At 36.4% G+C, this 22,467-nt stretch overlaps 1 protein-coding gene across 7 annotated transcripts in view; it reads left to right on the forward strand.

Annotated features, from left to right (window-relative positions):
• Positions 1–22,467, forward strand: part of PRORP (protein only RNase P catalytic subunit) — a 115,324-nt gene that overhangs the window by 68,717 nt on the left and 24,140 nt on the right. For 4 of the 7 annotated variants that reach the window (XM_039885652.1, XM_039885650.1, XM_039885653.1 and 1 more), the window contains exon 6: positions 17,116–17,196. The exons of 2 other annotated variants lie outside the window; for them this stretch is intronic. In XM_039885652.1, the coding sequence (XP_039741586.1) occupies positions 17,116–17,196 (81 nt within the window). Of the gene's footprint in view, positions 1–17,115; positions 17,197–18,162; positions 18,298–22,467 lie in introns of those variants that run through there. One more of the 7 variants, XM_039885657.1, reaches the window with a different exon arrangement.

Below are 22,467 nucleotides of genomic sequence, written 5' to 3' on the forward strand. Positions count from 1 at the left end.
AGGAAAACTTTCCTAAGTGGTAGCTGTCCACATGAACTCTTATTTTTTTTCCACTAGGCCGGAAATGACTAGAAACAAAAACTCTTAGATTTAGAAGGTCTTAGAAGTCTACTTATCTAAATTCCTCCTGCCTCTATCTTCACATAGCCTCTTTTTCTGTCTCCTGGCTTCCCCCCTTCTGTCTCTTATAAAATCACTGGATTTAGGACTCACCTGGGTAATCCAGGATGATCTCATCTCAGACTGAGATCCTTAACTTGATGATATCTGAAAAGACCCTTTTCCCAAACAAGGTCACATTCAAAGATGACAGGCATTAGGAGATAGATATATCTTTTTGACGTTTACTATTCAACACCACACTCCCAGTCAAACTTCATTTTCTTTCAGGTTTACTTAGCAACACCCTGAGAAAGAGATGCACGGTTTGTGATCATGGCGCATTCATCATTTCAACATGTCTACTTATTCTGTTTGTGAACAGCTCTAAAGGTTAAAATTTCTTCCTTATGTAGAGCCAAAACATATCCTGGAATAATACTTAACAGTTGGTCTAGGTCTTTCCTACAAAGCTATAGGCAATAAGAAAAACTGGTTCCATGATTCTCAGGTTGAGAGAGAATAACACATGTACTGCTTCTCCAGTATTCTGACAGTATTCTCAGAGGTGTGAGATCCTTTCCAACACATGTACTACTATCACTATGCTCCCCCCGCCCCCCAAAAAATCCCATATTTAAGGAATAGTTAATGCCATTGTGAGCCATTTGTGATGGATATGTAATGAATCCCCTCCAGGAGGGATGGGGGTAGACAAAAGTTGGAGAAACAGCAATCTCAGCCTTTTTCTTCATGACAGCCATTCAGATAGATGAGGACAGCTATTTATATTTCCCTGAGTCTGTTCTTTTCCAAAAGCAACACTTTTAATTTCAATTATTCCCCTATGACATGGCTTCCATGCCATCCATTCAGCAGATATTTATTGAGGGCCTAATATGTGCCAGGTACTCTGTTAAGTATTAGAGTGATACAGGGATGAATATTCTAGAACCCGTGTCACCTAAGATTGTAGTCCGGGCAAGGATGTAAACAAATAAATTGCAAAACACTGTGATCAGTATTTTGATCAGTTTAAGTATAGGATGCTAAGGGAGCACAAAGAGGAATACCTAAACCAGTAGCGAAGAAGTGATATTTAAATTGAGAACTAAAGATCAAGAAGAGAGGTGAGGACAGGGCAGATGTGTGTCCCAGGCAGAAGAATCATCCACACTCACTTCCTGTTATAGAGCCATGCCTCCCATAGGGGAAATCAAAGATGCCTCCTGGCAGTTCCTCTTGTTGCTGCTGGCAACTAGGGGCAGATCTGGCTCTGGGATGAGAAGAATGAGGCATTCATCTTAGCTGCAACATTTGAGGAGATGCAGAAAACTCAATAAGATAAATATTTTAACACTGTTTTAAAAATCACAAGGGTTCCTTTTTTTGCTATTACAAAGTCCAAGCTGGCAAGCACCATCCCTTCTTTTAAAGCTCTTGTCATTCTTATATCACCTACAGTTTCCTTCTTGTCAGTCATTACAGTCCTGAATAGCAGTTCTCTTTGTTATTTCCTCTACTTTCTGAGAAATGAAATTGTCAATATGGTATCAATTTATCAGGTGCGCTACTTTTACCAGAATGAAACCTCTCCCCGATGCTGGGAGAGGTGATGTTTCCCGTTACTGCTGTATATTATGTCTATATCTGTTTTGTAATCTGTATTAGGAAAGCATCATTGTGCATCGACCACAGCAGTATCATTAAAATAGAACATACCTTTCCAATGTCATGAATCTCAGTGACATTTCCCTCCTTGGGTTAACTTTTCAAGTTTACTTTTCTTATTAACCATGTTCCAGAGATTGTTATTAGGAATGAGGCCTTTACCTTGCTCTCCGTCTACATTTTTCATTAATAAATTATTGGGAGGCTCTACTCTATTATTCTTTAGGTATCACGCCAGCACCTCTGTGTGGGAGCTCATCTTGATTTTATATAATCTTATTGAGACTTCATCCTGTCATCAATTATAATGCTTACTGTCATTTATCTAATAAGGAAGGTGATGTTCTTTTTCCCCTCTCATGGCAGATTGGAGGAAATGAACACTTAAGGGCTCTGAGCAAGAGGCATTCTGTTTTCCAGATAACTATCTTTTAACTAGCATTATAGAAGTAGAATTAGAAACCATGGGGTGGGGATGGATTGGAGGAGACAGAAAGTCAAAGCCAGGCTTCTTCAAAAATAGAAAACTGTTTTAAGTTCTACCTGGTGTCATTGTCATAGATACATCTGGAGACCTTCTCAAATCATAGGGCCAAACTTTTTCTTATATCAGATGAACCTCAAAACTATTGAGGACAGATTTTATTTAGCAAACATTCATATAGCACTTACTATAGATACATGTCAAAGTGCTCTCTAAAGATTAATTATTCATCATTTAATCCTCATAACAAATCCTTCTATCAGGTAGGACCTAATATTAGTTCCCATTTTACAGACAAGGAAACTGAGGCTTAGAGAAGTTAAGTAACATTCTGAACTTCACACAGGTTGTAAGTGAGAGAGCTGGAATTTGAATTCAATAAATCTTGAATCTGTGCTCTAAACACTACATAATGTAGCCTCTCCTATTGATTTTCTTCTTAAAGTTTCAGTAGAAAAAAATGTTATAACCTATACCAGAAATGCCTAATGACCAGGAAACATTATTAAAAGAAAACAAACAAACAAAAAAACTAAATAAGAACTTTGTTATGTAGCACGTTGACTTTCGTAGTTTAAATTTTCCCCAAAGCTGCCTGATTACAATATCGTTTCCTCCCTCTTATTTATTGTCTGTTTCATTCTCCCACCCATTCCCTAACTTTCAAATTACATTGTTTGTATCTAGCTCTTGTTTGTATATCTTTGTCCACAGCTACTTTTTGTTGGTTGTGGTATATTGCGGGATTGTGGGAAATTTATCGATTTTGTCCAGGGTTAGAATAATGGTGTCTTTTCATCTCTTTTTCTTTTAACTTATTTATAATTCTTGCCTGCTAATTATTTCTACCTATGTAGAATAGTTTTCTACCATGTTGATATCTAATCTTTTCTGTGTAGGTTTTACCAGTATCTGAAATTTATTCTTTTCTATGTCTCTGCATAGATTTTCTCTGCTTCTTTCTAAATGTATTAATCTTGTTTTAATAGAAATTTTGTTGTAGTTAATTTCTTTGCATCTGCCATAGTACCAAGCACAGTGCAATATATTACATTTATATTATATTACATTTATAAACTTACTAGGGACTCTGAATAAATCTACAGAGGACTTTAATACTTAAACGTTTTGGTAGGGCATTTTTCTACTATAATGAAGGGGTGCCCAAGAAACTAAATCAGTAAACGTAAAGCTAAGGATTCTGTTTAATATCTGCCTTTCTTCTCAACATTTGGTATGTTTTAAATTTGTTTATTCTTTCCTTTTTGGTAGTTGTGATATCGCCCTGGCAACGGTACAACCTATCTCATCTATAAATTAAAGTAATGATTAGAAAAGAGCATAAGAAGTTTAGCTCCTTGTAAGCTGCATGTCTCTAGCCTAGACAAAGCTCTAATAAGCTGTAACATTAAGCTGTCACTAGTCTGCTGGTGACTTAATGACACTAATTATTACTCTCATAAAAACCATAACCTTAAGTATGTATATTTTACTGTAGTTGTCATAGATTCTAGCTTGCCTTGTACAAGAAATATTTAATAAAGACCCTTCTGTTGTTGACCTTCGTACCATGATGTTTCTCAGCAGAAGTCTTCAGTTTACTGTGACCTATGTAAGCTGTCATTACAATGAATAATTTAAACGTACATTATTCATTAAGTGTTGATTGACTTACTATCCTGTGCCAGGCACTGTGCTTGGTACTATGGCAGATGCAAAGATAAATAAAATGTTCTTTCCTTGTCAAAGAGTTTATAATCTTATACTCAATTTTAAATATGTAGAATATTTATAAGGGCCCTGAGTAATGTTTAAGAAAAAAGCTAAAAAAATCTATAGGCTAGAGAAACTACTTCTAGCTATGGAAGAATCAAAGAATTCTTTATGGAGACACCGGCATTTAATTTGGGTCTTGACCATTAGGTTAGGTTTTGATAACTAGAGTTGGAGAGCTGAGAAAGAAAAGGGGCTGATTCTATATCCATACACCAATCCATGGTGTTCAAATAGCATCATGTAGCAAAATAGTATTGCGGTACTTTAGAGGTACGAGTTGAAGGGTAGGGGGAAAGTAATGAATGTCGCCCAACTCTTTTTCCTATTATCAAGCTTGTGGCAACCTTAATGTGATGAGATTTGAGAAGAAAGATGATATTTAATACCCAGTCGAGAATAGTTGGTTAAACAAACCAGGAAAATTCTCCTTATTGTTTTAATATTATTGTTTATTTCCAGAATCATATATATATATATATATATATATATATATATATATATATATATATATATATTAATTCTAAAATATAGTTGTAATGGATTGCACTTATTTACCTTCAAAGCTGTATCATGACAACACAACACATTGGTATAATGTCCTCTTGGGAGCATGAAAGTTATCTGAGGTCTGGGATACCTTTATTCAGGCTTTTCCAGCTTGCACCTATAAATTTGGGTCAGTCTGTTCACTTTTCATGTTCTTCCTCTTCTTCCATCCTTGCTATCCCTAGACCGACCTACTGGTCAGGAAAGAGGAATCCTACCAAAAATGAGAAATTCTTTTTACTTCTTACAGGGACTTTCTTTGCCCTCTCCTTAGTCCCAATTTATATCTTACAACAAAATGAAATAAATGGGAATTTGGGCATATTAAAAACATTTCTTAAAATCCTAGTTCAAAATTATAAATTCTTTTGTCTTCATTGTTTATAGTTACATAACATGTAAACTGAAGGCTTAAAGTCATAAGCTCTAGCTTTACCATATTAATTTTTAGAAGATAATAACCAGCTCCAAGTATTATTGCCTTTGCCGATATATATGATAAAGAGAAAACCTACCATGTAACTTTGATAAATGCATGTATTTAAAAGGGCATGAAGATGTTAGCCTATAGTATGCCAGACTTTTCATTTGTTATTTCCCACTGTAAAAAACACCATGATTCTTACATGTACTGTAGATGGCAGTACTTATATGGAAAATATAAGTTCATACAAGAGATTTGAGAATGATTAGCAGATAGAGACCTAAATGAGTAAGGTTCAATTGAAATGTTCTTTCTTTGTTAATTTTTCTCATTCACTGGATTTTTTTAAACATTCATAAACTTTCCTTTTCACTCATGATATTTCCGTTCAGGTTTCTTCCACCATCACCTTACCTCCCTCCCCACCTCACTTTTGTTTCAGAAATCACGTTATGTAACCATTTTATCTTTAGATGACAGTGATTGGAAACTAGGTGATTACGCACATGAAAGGATCCTGTGTAAAGTTCTTTGTATTTTTTCTCAAGCACGTAGAGTGCCAGATGGCATTGCTGTAGATTCTGATGGACCAGGGAAAGCACTGTTGTATATATATGTTTCAAAACCACTTTCATTACTAATCTACAGTCCCAGGGTCGATCGAGTCTATCTTTGTATGGAGGGGAGTGGCTCACTTAGGAATATGAAAAGTTCTCTCCTTCTCTGTAAACATTAGGAATTTTGCTGTGGGATTAATTTATAAATATTTATTCAGTACTAATTATATGCTAGGAACTGTACTGAGTAGACATCCTGCGTTCTATACATGAAAGGACATGTTATCTACTTTCAGACACCCCAAGTACAATAAAATGTGGTAATTCATATAATAGAGGCACGTAGAAGATACAGCAAGACATAAAACAAGAATAGATGGCTGTAGCAGATATTACAAATCAATCACAAAATACTTTACTTCCATGTCTGCTGGCCTCAAACTCCTTCACAACACAGCACTTGAGGAAGCTGCTATTGGTCAATGAAAAACGATATGCAAGAAGAGCCTGTTTCCTTTCCATAGCATAATGGAGAGGAGTACCTAAGAGTCTACCTAGAAGTGGTGTACATTATGCCACCAATTTTGTGGAGAAGGGGAAAGAAAACACTCACACACTTGTTTGATCATGTTTCTCTAGAAGGCTACCCAAGAAATGGATAGTATTGTTTGCCTCTGAGAAGAAGAGTTACATGGCTAGGGAATAGAGTGGGAGAGAGACTTCACTGAATACCCTTTGATTCCTTTTGGAGTTTGAACAATGTGAATTTGTTACACATACAAAAATAAAGTTAAAGTAAAGCTTTACTCCTTGATATATCACATTACCACATCTGAAGAGACTATACCAGTTGTCTTTTATTTTGTGAGTTGTGTAACCTACTAAACTTTTAAACATATACTGGATAGGATATTGCTAAGGATCACTTAAGTATCTATAACGTTTTTTGTTTTGGTTACAGGGAACTTCATGCTCTTTTTTTTCACAGCTCTTAACTAGTATATACTGATAAACATAGAGTGGCTGTGAGTGGGAGTGGTTCCTCTCAGAGAAGCCAACTGTAGATTTTTTTTATACAGCAAAGAGCTATGTGTTTTGTTTTTGTTTGGTTTTGTTGTTTTAATGGAAATTACAGATGGGATGTGCCAAATAACCCTGGCAGAAAACAGACTGTGAACAGAAAAAAATATGGTTCAGTAAGTCCCTTTGCATTGCTCAGAATTTAGAGCAACTTGGCAGATTTTTTTGGCAAGATGAATTGTTTGTGATATATACCATTGGAAGAGTCATAATAGGACATAGAGAGATATCAGCTCTGTTGAAATATTTTTTTTGTAGCTAAAATTAAAAAAAAAAACAACTGTAAATGTGAAAAGAAATCCCATAGAGTCAGCCATAACCCATGCCCTTAGAAATTCTATATATATTTATAGATCATGTAAAGGTGATGTTGAGTTGTAAAGAAACAGAACTTTAGGTCTAATTAAAACCTAATAAATAGAACAGGGTGAAAATTAAGTATACATAAGGAAAAGTATGAGTTATCTATTTTATATAATGCATATTTGCTAAAGCACAAAATGGTCAATGGACATTAACTGGATAGTTCATCTTTATGTACTGTTTCTGTTAATTGGATAATAAAAACAGCTAACATGATAGCATATAACAGTTTACAGATCAGTTCTGCAGTATTAATCTCACTTGATCATGTGTTCAAGAATTTATTTGGGGGAGTGGGGTTCATATTATAATGAAAATCACATGTATGGTTATGGCCATGTAGATGCTTTCGATAGAAATAAAGCAATTGAGTGAACTTTTCTTGACATACTTAGCCTGTTAACTAAGAAGAAAATCTCTATACTAACATCGTCTTTCCACCACTTTTTATTACATAACTTTAGCTCGTCCAGAGCACAGTGAATTGGACTCAACAAGTCCAAACTGGTTCTCTCATCCCTTTCTCCTCCTCTTTCATAACAGGTAGAAATTCCATTCCAAGGTTCTGGATTTTTTGACTCACTTATCCTCTTTCAATTGTAAGGAATCCTGCTCTAACCTATACTATCTCTCTTGTCTGCTCTCAAACTTTAGTTTTCCCTTTTCCTTTCATTAATTCATTGATGATCTTAAGCACTAGGCCCTATTCTTTGTGCCAGGGATACAGCAGTGATCAAAACAGAAAACACTCTGTCCTAATGGAGCTCACATTTTTACTACATACCTACCATCGGCGCTGCTGTGGTGTATGACTCCACTGGGCACCTGTCAAGTCTGTATAAGTGGTGCTCCTAGAATTGTGCAGTGCACAGCTGGCTCACCTCTGTACAGTGCTCCTGTCTACAATGATTAATTTTTATTTTTGTCAAAATTAATTTCTTATAAAGTCAGTCGTCATGTTCCAACAATTGCCAGAGTGCAACCCCTCCTTTAGGGAAAACATGCAGTGCTCTCCCATGAAGTGGAAGAGGATTTTGTGGAGAAACCAATCTTTATCTTTCTTCAGACTACCTGTGTTAAGCTACTCTAAAATTCACTTATTGCTTTTTTCTTTACCTTTAATAGTAGTAGAAAGATTTCTTTTCTTTGCCTTTGAAGAGTTCTCTAGTTTTTTTTCTCTAATTTTTTTTTTCTTTGCTTGGCAAAACGTTGTGTTTTTCTTAGTTTCTTTTCTCTCACAATGACCTCAGCATCTTTTTTTTTCTCCTGAGCAATGCAGTGGTTATTCCACCTTGATTTGTGGTCAGTAAATATGCATTTGGTAGGAAGTCTGTGCCTTGTATTTTGAAGACAACATTACATTTCATGTATTTATTAGGAAGAGAGATTTGGAAAAAGAATAGCATTGGATTCCATTATACCATTATCTTGCCTTGTGACCCTGCTCAGTTCTAAATTCTTTAAAGTTCAGATTTTTCTTATGATCAAAATATGGAGCTGAAAATATTAGTAGTACTTACTACTCCACCCCACCCCCAACTTGGAAAATCTCTTTATATTTATCTAAGAATGGTATCATGTCAAGGCTCATTATTAGAATGAAATGTGTGTTTGAAGAGAGTAATTATTTGTGCATGCAGGGTTGGAAAAATTGAGAAGTATGTTTTCTTGCTCATCATTATAGTTAAAATCAGATGGAAAGGTTTAGAAATTATGCAATTAGGGAATGTTTTCTACCCACAAATTCCCTGGTTGTATGCTTCACATTCATTAACAATTAGGCCCAAGAATGCTTGGATTCAGATCTGCTTTGGAAACTAATTTTCCAAAATATTTTGTTTCTTACGTATTTGCTGACATGATCAACATCATCAGGTATCAACTCCACCAACAGCTTTCCTCCCTGAGATGGCCTTGTCTGCCCTTTGATCTTTTCCATATCCAGCCTCTTGAAACTTTATCTCTGTTGCAAATCTCCTTTTATAGACCAATGAGGGACCTCTATTTCAAATAATTTTTGGACATGTGCTAATCTTGTATAAGACATGAGAGCTCCTGCTCCCCTAGCCTTGCTTCTCACTTGGCTCTTTACTCGCTTCATCCTTTTTAAACTTCAAACATGGTTAATTCTCTCAAAGCCTTTCCTCTTTCGATTCTTGTTCCCTATTTTTAATATTTCATAACCAGGTGCCGTAACCCTGGGCAACTTAGCACACATCTTCACTGTCTAATTGGAATGACACTCTTCAACATTATCGGTGTCTTCTCAGGGGAAGTGGGAGCTAATATTTATTGAGTACTTTCTGTGGACGAAGCAGAAGGTGCCTATGCTAGGCACTTCTATGTGCGACATCTCATTTAATTCCTTTTTTTTTTTGCTTTATTGAAATATAATAGACAATTAGTTGCTCATATTTACATTATACAATTCAATAAAGTTTTTTTCAGTTATAGTTGGCATACAATAATGTATTAGTTTCTGTTATATAGCATAGTGATTAGAGATCTGTATAACTCACAAAGTGATCACCCCACTAAATCTAGTATCTCTCTTCCCCTTACATATTTATTACAGCATTGTTAACTATTTTCCTTATATGACACTTTATATTTCCATGTCTACTTTGTAACTGTCCATTTGTACTCCTTAATCCTTTTGCCCTTTTTCAACCCCCAAACCTCCCTCCTATCTAGTAGCCCTCAAAATATTCTTTTTATCTATCATTTTTGTTGTTGATTTTGCTCTTTAGACTCCACACGTACATGAAATCATGCAATATTTGTCTTTCTCTATCTAACTTACTTTATTCAGTGCAATGCCCTCTAGGTCCATTTGCCCAGGCTCCAATATTTCCTTCTTAAGGAAGAGGAAACCAAGTCTCAGAAAGGGTTAAATAACTTTTCTCATAGCTAATAAGTGGCAAAATCACAGGATTAACATATCTCATTCCAAAATCCATGTTCTTCTTTCTGTAATGCATTGTTCTTTCTTCATATTTCAACTTATTGGTCTGTTTATCTCCTTTCTTGAAATACCAGTCTAGGCTCTTTGTGACATACTTTTCAGGCTCTCCAATGCTTTAATCACTAACTCATAAACAGTTAACTTGTTCTAGTCTATCTCCTCATCTAAACTTCTCAAAATACTGGTATACAGTTTTTTTCTTGCTACCCATTTACTCATTGACCCCTAAACTGAATGATAGTCTGGCTTAGCCCCCATCACTGCATTGAAACTGCTCTTGCTAAGGCCATCAGTAATTTCTTAGTTTCCAATTATAAAGGACATATTTGAGTCCTTGTCTTCATCTCTTTGGGTTGCTATATCAAAAATACCATAAACTGAGTGGCTTATAAACAACAGCCATTTATTTCTCACAGTTCTGGAGACTGAGAAGTCCAAGATTTGCTACAGATTTGGTACCTAGCGAGGACCCGATTCTTCATTCATAGGTGGTCATCTTTTCACTGTAACCTCACATGGCAGAAAATGGTGAGAAAGCTCTCTTGGGCTTCTTTTCTAAGGGTACCAGTCCTATTAGCGAGGGGCAGGAGTGTCTGTCCTTGTGATCTAATCCCCTCCCAGATGCCCTACTTCCATATACCATCAAATAGCATAGGTTTCAACATATGAATGGCGGTGGGAGGGCAGTGGTACATAAACATTCAGACTCTTTCTCTGGATTTAATAATTTATTATTATTTTCTTCTTGAAACTATGTCTTTGACTTCTGTGAGTCAAAATCTTATCCTTCTCATCACACTCTCTGACCATTCCTTGTCATCTCATTTATTTTTGAGCTCTCCTTCTTCTGCTTCCCCCTTAAATGCCTCAGTCCCTGAGGCTCTGCTTCAGGCCCCACCTTGGTTGATCTTATCCACTTTATACGCTGTCAAGTTCCAAATCTACACCTGTACTTCAAACTAAGTATGTCCAAAACTGCTCAGCACTTTTCTCCAGACCTGTGTACTATAAATGATACCACTGTTCTTTCAGCCATCCAACCTAGAAACCTGGGAGTGATTCGTGACTCCTTCACCATAACCCCCAAAATCAGTCATTCACCAAGTCTTGCCAACTTTTCTTCCTAATTACTTCTCAATCAATTGTCCTCTTTCTCTATTTCATAGCATCTGCTTAATTACCTATTACAATTTCCTAACTGGTTTCTCATCTCCAGTTTTGTTTCTTTTAAATCTACCCTATTTCATAGGCAAAAATAATCATATAACTTTCCAACTTAAATAGATTTACAATTCAACTGTAGATTTACATTTCATGTTTTGACCATAGTGATATCTGAATATATTAAAAGATTTGTTTTGATAACCTATGTGAGTTTTTTGTTAAATAGTTCCTTTTCCAATGTCTTTTTATAGTCTTGAACTTTAAAATTAAATATAATATCTGCTCGTTAGGTGGAGCAAACAAAACTCTATAAGGCATATTTTATTTTTATTAACATCTTATTTTTCTATCTTGTTTTATATGAAGAGACAGAAACTAAAGCATCGTAAGCTCTGTTAAAGTTGGACACCATGCTTGAGGAACCCTAAAAGTAAGCAATTAAATTCCCATTTTATAAATGAGGGAACTGAGATGCAGTTAGGTAACTTCTCAGTGATCATAAATACGAGTAACAGATCCAGAACTCAAATAGCAATCTGATTCCAAAGTCTGTGGTCTTCCCACTGTGCCACACTACTATGCCCTGTGGTATGTAGTTGTAATTTCCAAACTCATATATCTAGTCCTCCTTTCACCAGGTAGTTCTCTGAATTTGTTCACACCTGCAGGTTAAGACAGCCTACCAATCTCAGAAATTGGGGTGGATAGGAAAATGACGTGAAGAAAGCAACATTGTAGAAAAAGTGACCTGACAGTGGCCTAAGAGAAACTTGGTTAGAAAATCAATCAGGAGACCCGATGGCATCTGAACTAAGGTGATGACAGTGAAACTAAGAAAGAAGAAATCAATGTGCGTAAGGCAAGGAATTAAAGTAAAGTATCTTTGAAGATCTATGTCAACTCTCTTTTCATGAAAACATTTTAATTCTCTAAATTTTAATCTTTTAGGGTATGTCAAAACTATATATAAATGTACTACATTTTTGTGCCTTCATAGCATAACAATAGCAATGTTTTGTCTTTTACAGCTTACTGAACACTTTCATAGATATATGATTTTATCCTCATGTATCCCTATGGATTAAATAGTTGTATTTTTGTCACTTTACATATGAGGAAACTGGCCTAGAAGCTAAGTGACTTGCCCAGAGGTGACAGCTCTCTAGCAATACACTAAATCCACATCTTGTGCTTTTTCCGGAGATATTCTGCTTCCCTGAAAATAAATAGTAATTTTTCAAAATTTGGAGCCCCTTTTCTTCTCAGCATTTAAATGCCCCCTTGGCAGCATATTGAGTTGGTTCTATCAGGCAATGAGTAGTTGAAGAACAAGAATAGACTACATGATTTATAGTATGGACTGAATAATGTACCCCCCAAAATTCATATATTGAAGCCCTGACCCCAAATGTGATGGCATTTGGAAATGGGCCTTTGGAAGATGATTATGTTTAGATGAGGTCATGGGGTGGGGCCCTCATGATGGGATTAGTGTCTTTATAAGAAGAGGAAGAGACACAGAATTCTGTCTGCCATGTGAAGACACAATGAGAAGGCAGCCGTCTATAAGCCAAAAGAGAGCTCTCACCAAAATCTGACCATGTTTTCACCGATCTTGGACTTTCAGCTTCCAGAACTGTAAGAAATAAATTTCTGTAAGATATGGTATTTTGTTACGGCAGCGTGAGCTGACTAAGACAGTTCATAAAATTATTTTTTTGTGATAACTCCCAAGTGTAAAATATTTTAGAATTAGATTCCTAGTCTGTATCTTACAAACAGGATTCTTGGTTCCTTAGACAGGTGACAGATACATGACACATTATTTCTTCTGCATTTTGTACGTTGCCTATTAGCAGTATGTAAATGCAACCATACCAGAGTCATGCCAACTTAATGGCATGTCACACTGAAACAAGTTCCCCACTCACACAAATTGTCTGCCTTGTCCAACTAAAGAAAAGCAAGGGTCTTCTGCTCTGACTTCTATAAAAAGAATATTAGAAAAGTTTTTAAAACAGAGTGCTTGATAGGATTATTGTATAGACCAGTATAGAGTTGGTGGTTCATAAATTATTTCACGACCACCATAGTTACTACTCAAACAATTTCCTTGCATTCTGCACATACACATTCTAATTTTAGCATCCTTTAAAAATATTGTGGCTACTACTTCCTGGGTAGTGGTCAACTTTCAAACCATTCTTTCCTTTGTTTTCAAACTTACCCAGGGGGGTTTTCTCGGTTTACCTGTTTGTATTTTGGAAAATTATTCCTTTGAAAACAGGTTATTTTCTTTGCTTGTTTATTGCTATTCTTGGATATTTTTGTGTGCATTCACTCATGCATGCACACATTTGTCTGTGTGTGTGTGTCTATAATCACAGACATTTCCTAGGCAACCGATTGTGTTTTGAGACAGCCAATAATCTTAGGGACAGCTGTGGTGCCACGTACCTTTTAGGGGTATCATTTTTCCTATGCTGTACTACATATACAGGTGTTAGAGGAGAAACCAAAATTAAGTTCAAGTGTCCTTGAGCAGGCATAGAATACGACTGATCCCCTCGCTTTTTGACTCTTTAACATGTCAGAAGGTCTTAGTAATTTTCTATTAGATTATTCTTTAAAATTAATATCTTCACCTATGGCATAAACATATTTTGATGAAATCTTAAAATCTCACTTCTAGGATAGGTGTATATTTACAAAATAAAGAGCCTTGGAAAGTATATTTCTATATTTGATTTTTCTTAATTGGGAACATTTCAAAAATCTTTTATTTTCTTCAAAAATATTGAAAATTATGGCTGCACCATTAATGCAAGAAATTTTTTATATTTAAATTTTTAAATTAAGTTTATTGGGGTAACATTGGTTAATACAATTATATAATTTTCAGGTGTACATTATAATTTGACATCTGTATATTCCATTGTGTGTTTACCACCCAAAGTCCAGTTTCCTTCAGCTACCATATATTTGATCCCCTTTACCCACTTCACCCACCCCCTACCTCTCTATATTTGACCCCATTTAACCCTCCTCCCCACACACCCTACCTTCTAGTAACCACTAGTCTATAGTCCATGTCCATGAGTATCTGTTTATTTGTCCTGTTCATTTGTTGCTTTAGGTTTATATCTTACATATTAGTGATACCTTGTGATTTTCAACTTTTTCAATCTGGCTTATTTCGCTGAGCATGATTATCTCGAGGTCCATCCATGTTGTCACAAATGGCAGTATTTCATCTCTTCTTATGGCTGAGTAATATTCCATTATATATATGTACCACAGCTTCTTTAGCCAGTCATCTATCATAGGACACTTCAGTTGCTTCCATGTCCTGGCCACTGTGAATAATGCTGCTATGAACATCGGTGTGCAAACATCTTTTTGGATATGGGTTTTCAAGTCTTTGGAGTAAATACCTAGTAGAGGGATTGCTGGATCATATGGTAGATCAATTCTTAGGTTTTTGAGGAACCTCCATACTGTTTTCCATAGTGGCTGTACCAATTTGCATTCCTACCAGCAGTATATGAGGGTTCCTTTTTCTCCGCATCCTCTCCAACATTTGTTATTACTTGTCCTGTTGATGATAGCTATTCTAACAGATATGAGATGGTGTCTCATTGTGGTTTTGATTTGTATTTCCCTAACAGCTAGTGATGTTGAGCATCTTTTCAAATATTTTTTGGCCATTTGTATGTCCTCTAGGGAGAAGTGTCCGTTCAGGTCCTCTGCCCCTTTTTTTGATTGGATAATTTTGTTGTTGTTATTATTGAGTCGTATGAGTTCTTTGTATATTTTGGATATTAGGCCCTTATCGGAGGTGTTGCTTGTAAATATATTTTCCCATTCGGATGGGTGTCTCTTTACCTTGTTGATGATTTCTTTTTAGTTTGATGTAGTCTCATTCATTTATTTTAGCTTTTACTTCCCTTGCTTTTGAGATCAAGTTCATAAAATCCTCTTTAAGTGCAAGGTCCTTGAGTTTAGTTTCTATGTTTTCTTCTGTGCATTTTATTGATTCTGGTCTTATATTCAGGTCCTTAATCAATTTTGAGTTAATTTTGGTATATGATGATAGACAACAGTCTAGTTTCATTCTTTTACAGGTGGCTTTCCAGTTTTCTCAGCACCATTTATTGAAGAGGCTTTCCTTTTTCCACCCTATGTTTTTGGCTTTTTTGTCGAAAATTATTTGCCCATATAAATATGAGTTTATTTCTGGACCCTCGATTCTGTTCCACTGGTCCGTGTGTCTGTTTTGCTGCCAATACCATGCCATTTTGATTACTGTCCCTTTGTAGTATAATTTGAAGTCAGGCAGAGTGATGCCTCCAGCCTCATTCTTTTTTCTCAGGATGACTTTGGCAATTCGGGGTCTTTTGTGCTTCCATACAAATCTGATGATTTTTTGTTGCCAATAAATTTTTAATTTAAAGACCTCATATACTTGGGTTATTTGGTTTGGGTTTTATTGTTGTTGTTGTTGTTGTTGTTGTTGTTTTGACATGTGTCGGTGTGAAGGTATTTTATATTGAATGAAAATAAAGGCAGACTTTGACCTCCCATGCCTCATTCTTCTCTTTTGTTAAATCCCTACTCAGAGGAATCCTTAGGAAAGGGTTGGCCCCAAAGGGATCTGGATCAAAATTCTGGCTCAGTCACTTACTAGCTAGGTCACCTTGGGCAAATAACTTCATACTCAGACATTTCAGAGTTAACACTCTGAAACCACATTTTCTATTTCCTCTTTACTCAGACTTGTTCTTCTTGCTGTATCCCCTATTTCAGGAGTCCCCAGCCTCTCAGCTGTGAACCAGTACTGGTCCGTGGCCTGTTAGGAACCAGGCCGCACAGCAGGAAGTGAGTAGCAGGTGAGCGAGCGAAGCTTCATCTGTATTTGCAGCCGCTCCCCGGCACTAGCATCACCGCCTCAGCTACACCTCAGATTCTCATAGGAGCGCCAGTCCCTGGTGCCATAACGTTGGGGACCATTGCTCTATTTGATTTGCTGGTACCACTTAACCATCCAGTTATCTGACAGCAAGTTGAGATTATTTCTTCCTTCTTGTTCTCACATTCACTAAGTCAACAAATCTTGCCAATATTGCCTTTTAAATCAATCTCTCTAGTCCTGCACTGTCTAATATGGTAGCCACTAGGCAGTGGGACCGTTGAGCACTCAATATGTGGCTAATGAAATTGAGACGAATTGTAAGTGTGCAACATAAACAGAATTTCAAAGGCTTAACATAAAAAAGGGATAGAAACTATCCCATTAATTTTTATATCTGAGTTTACCATGTGTGCTGTTGTTCACCAGTTTTATTGGGATACAATTGTCGAAATGATATTTTTGATATAGTGTGTTAAGTAAAATATGATTTATGTCATGTGTTTCTTTTTGTTTTTTAAATATGGTTACATTTGTGGATTGTGTTATGTTTCTCTTGGACAGCACTGCTCTTGTCTGTCTTGTCCTCTCTATTTTATTCAGACTCTTAATCTTTAACTGTTGCCGAAGTCTAATTAAATTAACCTCCCTTCATTCTGAACTCAGTGAGAATGCTCTTTCTGAGATAAACATCTGAAAGTGTCATTACCCTGCTACTACGGCCCTTGAGAAGCTTCTCGTCACATAAACCTAAGGTCCTGTATACAGTGCACAGTCTTAATTATCTGACCCCTACGTACCTCTCAGCTTGTCTTCCACCTTCTCAGTTCTTCCTTTCTCCCACCTTGCACTGTACACTCCACTGATTCTCAAATTCCTGTTCTCTCCTAAAAATACCATGCTGTTTCATTAATCTGTGCCTTTGCATTTGCTGATTCTGCGATCTAGAATTCTCTTCCCTACATCATCCCCCATCTGACCGGAGAGTTCTATTTTAGCTTTCAAAACTTTCCATAGGCCCCACTTTTCTCTCTCCCTTGTAGAGGTTCTACCAACACGTTGCATTTACTCCTACAGGGCTCTAAGTTCCAGGAGGTCAGGAACCATGTCTTGTTCATCTTTATGTCCAGTTCTGCTGAGGACAGTACCTGGATTAGAGTAGGTACATTAATTTGGTAAATTTTCATATTAGTTGTATTATATTAGAATTATATATCACAGTGATTTGTTTATATGTTTTCCTACGATGGAGTGAACTCTTTGAAGAAAAGAAGTGAATCTTGTTGATAGAAAAATGTATATATTCCAACACCTCAAGTAGTGCCTGTCATAGAGTGGACACCAAAATAAATAATTGTTGAGTAGGATAAATTCGGGCTGAACCTACTCTGTGTGAATCTGCTGATTTTTGGATTGCCCTTAAGGCTCAATCATTCAGTGGGTTGCTGCCTTTGAAAAATCTCTAGGAATCTTTTTTTATCTTTGGTTTTTGAGATTACCGTGCATACTGTTGTTGCTGGTTCCCCACCTCTCAGTTTTATTTAGATATAATTGACATATAATATTGTATAAGTTTGAGATGTGCAACATAATGATTTGATATATGTATATATTGTGAAATGATTACCACACTAAGTTTAACATATCCATCACCTCAAATTGTTAGTCTTTTTCTTATGATGAGAACTTTTAAGATCTACTCTTAGCAACTTTCAAATATACAATACAGTATTAATTATCTATAATCACTATGCTGTACATTACATCCCCAGAGCTTATCTCAAGTTTGTACCTTTTGACCATCTCTACCCATTTTCACCACCTGTTGTTATTTTTTAACTTTTAGATGTTTTTCTTCCTTTACAACAGTAGTATACATATTTACTGAGAAAAAGTCAAATAACATCAAATAATACAAATTGATAACAGTTTAGTGTGTATCTTTCAAGAATATTTTCACACATACAGACATAATTATTTTATACAGAAATGCTATCATTAAACATAATTTTCCTAAAATTTGCATTTTCCTTAATATATATATTTCCAAGTACAAAGTTTTGAAAGCGTCTCAACAGTTATATTAGAGCCATGTTCCATATTGTGACTTTGTTCCTGGCCTAGGTAGAGTACTGTGCTCACCTGACTTGTTTTACAATCCAGCAGTCTCTCCTCACACTACTTGAGGAGGAGAAAGAGTTCCTGCCCCGAGAGGTCGAAGATATGGACCTGCCGCAAATATAAAATGTCTTTGGAGTCTTTTTTTATTTTATCTTAAAAGTTAGTACAGATCTTGCATTTAAAGATATCACAGCATCTCTGAGTTTGTTTTCAAAATGAAAACATGGAGATTCTTCTAAAAAATAAAACCTGGGGTAAAATTGTCACTCCAGGAGGATGTGCCTTGCTTATTCTGTGACTTCAAGTACCCCCAACATATTGCCTAGTACGGCTGTGTATATTCCAGCCAGTGTGAGAAACATAGTATTAGGCTTTCAAACAAAAGTACCTAGAGATTTCCCTCAACTCACTTAGGAAGGAGGCTTCTGGAAAAACCATAGTCACATTTAGCTGTACAATAAGGGGCAGGATTAAGGAGATATTTTGACAAGAAAGGAGTTAGGATTGAGAGTTATATAGTAAAAGAGGATTACTGATTAACAGCCTAGGTTTGAGGTTAGAAGAATTTAGGTTTTAAACCTACCTCTGCTGTTTACCGGTCTGTGACCCTGAGGTAATTCCTAAACCTTACTGAGCCTCGGTTACCTCATATGTAAAAGGGCATTAGGAATTGGGTGGTAATAATGGTGCCAAATTCATAGAGTGTCTGAGAGGATGAAGTCGATGTTTTTAAAAACATTTTAAATGCTTCTGGCACATCATAATTTCTCAGTAAATCATAGCTAAGGGGGAAAAAGTAGACAATTCTTCTTTGTGGTTTAAGTGAATTTTTAGTCTATATACCTGAAAAAAGCCTCAAAACAGCTCTTCTACCAAGAGCCAACTCAGTCCACCCATGTCTTTTCCTTGATGAGAAAAGAATAGTGAATACATTTGTCTTATTTTATATCTAGTTCCTCCTCTCATATCGCTCCCTCAAATCACATCCCCATTATTGCTTCCTGTCATTTCCAGTTTCAGTGTCTCCATTTCTGCTAAGAAAAGCAGAAGTGAGGGAAATGAGAGGGTTTGGGGATTTCTAAAAACTATTCCTAAGTCCTCATTGTTACATGAAAGTAAACTATAGTTATGTGAGTATAGTATTTGCCAGACTGTTTCTCTGGAAAATGCAAAGGAATTTCCCAATAAGAATCTTACATTTTAATCTTTTAGAGGACAGGTATTATTGTATTGAGCATAGACAATATGAGTTACACAGTTATGAGAGTTCTCTACGTTTGAGAAATTCTCTGTTGTGTGTTTTTTTTTTTCACTCTGTATTTTGTATATGGGGAAACTTAGGCTCTTAACTTGCCTCAAGGGCTCAAGGTATATTGCTGAGCCTACACTGTCAGGTTTAAACATATGAGCTTGCTATTTTTGTACCTCAAAAATGGTAGAATATTGGCAACTTGATATTGTTTGTAATACAAAGCCTGTGTGTGTATGTGTAAAATGCATCACATATAAAGACTTTCGTTGTAAGTGTATAATGTAAAGAGTAATAGTAAAACTAATACCCCTGTACCTACCAGTCAGGTTCCTCCTGTCTAACCTTTAATCTCACTTCCTCCCCTCTCCAGCCAGGTAGCATCACCTTGACTATAGTGTAAATAAATAGGTGAACAGAGTCTTTGGTTCATGATCTGGCATAAACTTCTTTGAAAGCTTATAGGAGAAGCTTTCTTGGGAAGTCTGGGTTCAAGGTCATGCATGAGTCTTAGGAAACAGGGTTTACCACAGCAAGGCATCTGGCAGAGCTATAGTTTGGTCCAGGTGCACGTCATTAGACAGAAATATGGTCTGTTTACTGCCTCTAAACTCACCATGGATTTCCTCCAGCTTTCAAGAGTAGGTCAAAGCAAAAATTTCTTGTACTTTCAGTAAAATGGAAGTCTTCACTGATCTAGACGGCAGAACATAGAGGGGAGTATAGTAACTCTAGCTCTAGTTAAGACAAGCCAAGTACAAGCTCACACGGGCATTCAATGCTCAGGTTAAAATGATAGTGTGATGGAAGTGGGGATCATGGTGATGACTAACCCCAGTGTGATTATCTCGAAGTCACTCTCCAATCTGGACTAATCGCCCTCTGTATCTGATACACAGCCATCATCCTGGAATCTCTCTTCACCATCTTCCTGTAATTCCCATTGCCTCTTTCCTGTATTGGGTTTCCTGTTTCCTGTCTTCTTCTTTCTCGGGTTAGTCTCTTTAGTAGAAAACATTCTCCAGGAACTACTTAAGGAAAGATGCATGGGAAGTAAAATTTTTGAGAGTTTCCTTGTCTGAAAATGTCTTTATCTTATTCTTATACATGATAGAGTGGCTGAAAATAGATCTCTAGGTTAGAGATAATAATCTTCCAAATTTTTGAAGATGGTGCTTCATATTTTCAGTGCTACCCTCCAAGTCTGAAGACATTCTGACTCCTGATCTTTTCTATGTTAACTGCTTTTTTTCTTTCTCTCTGGAAACTTTTGGAATCATCTGTCTCCAGCTTTCAAAATTTTTACAGTAGCATGGGTTGGTATGGTCTGTTTGCTATCCATTGAGTTGGATATGTAATGGACTATTTCATTCTAGAAACTCATATCTTTTTTTTGGCGGGGAGGGGGAGGGTGTTCTTTGGTTATTTCATTGATGACGCCTCCGTCTCTGTTTTCCTTTTTCTCTCTTTCTGTTTTATTCAGATGACAGATCTCCCAAACTGGTCCTCTAAATTTCTTATTTTTTATCTCTTCACTCCTTTCCTGGGCAGCCTCCTCTTGCTACCCTTTTATTCATTCTTTTTCTTCATTATTACAGTCATGTTTTAATTCTCAAGAGCTCTTCTTTATTCTCTTCATTTAAAGGATTTTAATGAGAGGTTTTTGCATGATTTTTGCCTTCTCCATTTATAGTCTTTGTTTTTTCAGTTTTTTGTTTTCCTTATTTATTTTAGACTCTTCCATTTCATAGGCTCTCCACAGCTGTCTGGTAATTCTTTGCTCTCTGCTTCTGTTTGAACATGATCTAAAGAGCTCTGCGTGTGTAGGTGGAGTTTGTTGACTGTTGACCTGTGGTGGGGAGATCTGGCAAGGGCATTTGTTGGGGAATTCCCAGTAATTAGAATCTTTAGGATTTTTTTTTTTCTTTTGCCTGTCAGATTCCCCACAGGAGAGTTTTCAGTCTCTTGGCTGCAGGGTAAAGGCCTTACTGCCAGTATTCTAAGAGCCAAATAATGGAAGAAGTCTGTATTTCTCTGCATTCTGTGTTTAATACGCATACATTCACATAATCCCTGTTTTCACTATGGTACTCATACTGCCAGATGTGCTTGGTACTTGAGTCTAGAGACCCTCTGATTTACCACATGCAAGTGATGAATCTTCAGACTTCAGAGCACAAATCTAGGAATCGAATGCTTTGCCAACAGCTTTCAACAGCAACTGAGTCTTCTCAGTTCTCCTTGTGCACACACCTCCATTTAGCCTCTTTCCTTTGCTTCCAGTTCTGGAGTCTTTTGAGAAATTGGGTTGGCTCTTAGCTTACCCCTCTCCAAATCAGACTTTGTTGGCTCTGCAAGGTCAATTACCACTTGTCCATCTGCTTTTCAGCTTTCAGATTCTATTGCTATTGTCTCCCTTCTTGTTCTCCAAGTTTTTGTGGGCTTGTCATTTTAGAAAGACTCTGTATTATAGTTTTAGTAGGATTTCAAGCAGGATGAAGATTAGATGCATGTGTTCCATTTGTCTTTTTAACCTGAAAGTTTATGATCTACTCTTTAACAAGTGTTGGCAGAGAAATTAACACAAAAAAAATCACCCAAGTCTGTGATAATGCCAAAAAATCTCTCTTTCTTTTTTTGGTGGGGGAGGGTGAAAATACAGTGAGGCTTGGGAGGTCTAAATTAACTAATTCAGGCTGTACTATCTAATAATAGCCGATATTTATTGAGTACTCTTCCATGTGCTTTGTTCCTACGTGGATCTAAATTAATCCTTATAATAACACAGTTTGTACTTCCATTTACCAATGATGAAACAGAGGCCTCAAGAGGAAATGTAACTTTCCCAAGGTCACACAGCTCTGATATAGTAGAACAGAATTTGAAACCAGGCAGTCTGATGCTAAAGCTTGTGCTCGTAATTACTATTACTACACTATTAAATAATAGATATAAATTGGAAAAGTCTCTTTTATGTCCCTGTTCCATTTCATTCACTGTATAAGCCCTTCCACCACAGAACTGTATAGATGGCTTGGGACATTAACTGGAGGTGTCCA

This window comes from Pteropus medius, unplaced genomic scaffold (assembly GCF_902729225.1).
Source record: "Pteropus medius unplaced genomic scaffold, Ma_sr-lr_union100, whole genome shotgun sequence".
NCBI classification, from domain to species: Eukaryota; Metazoa; Chordata; class Mammalia; order Chiroptera; family Pteropodidae; genus Pteropus; species Pteropus medius.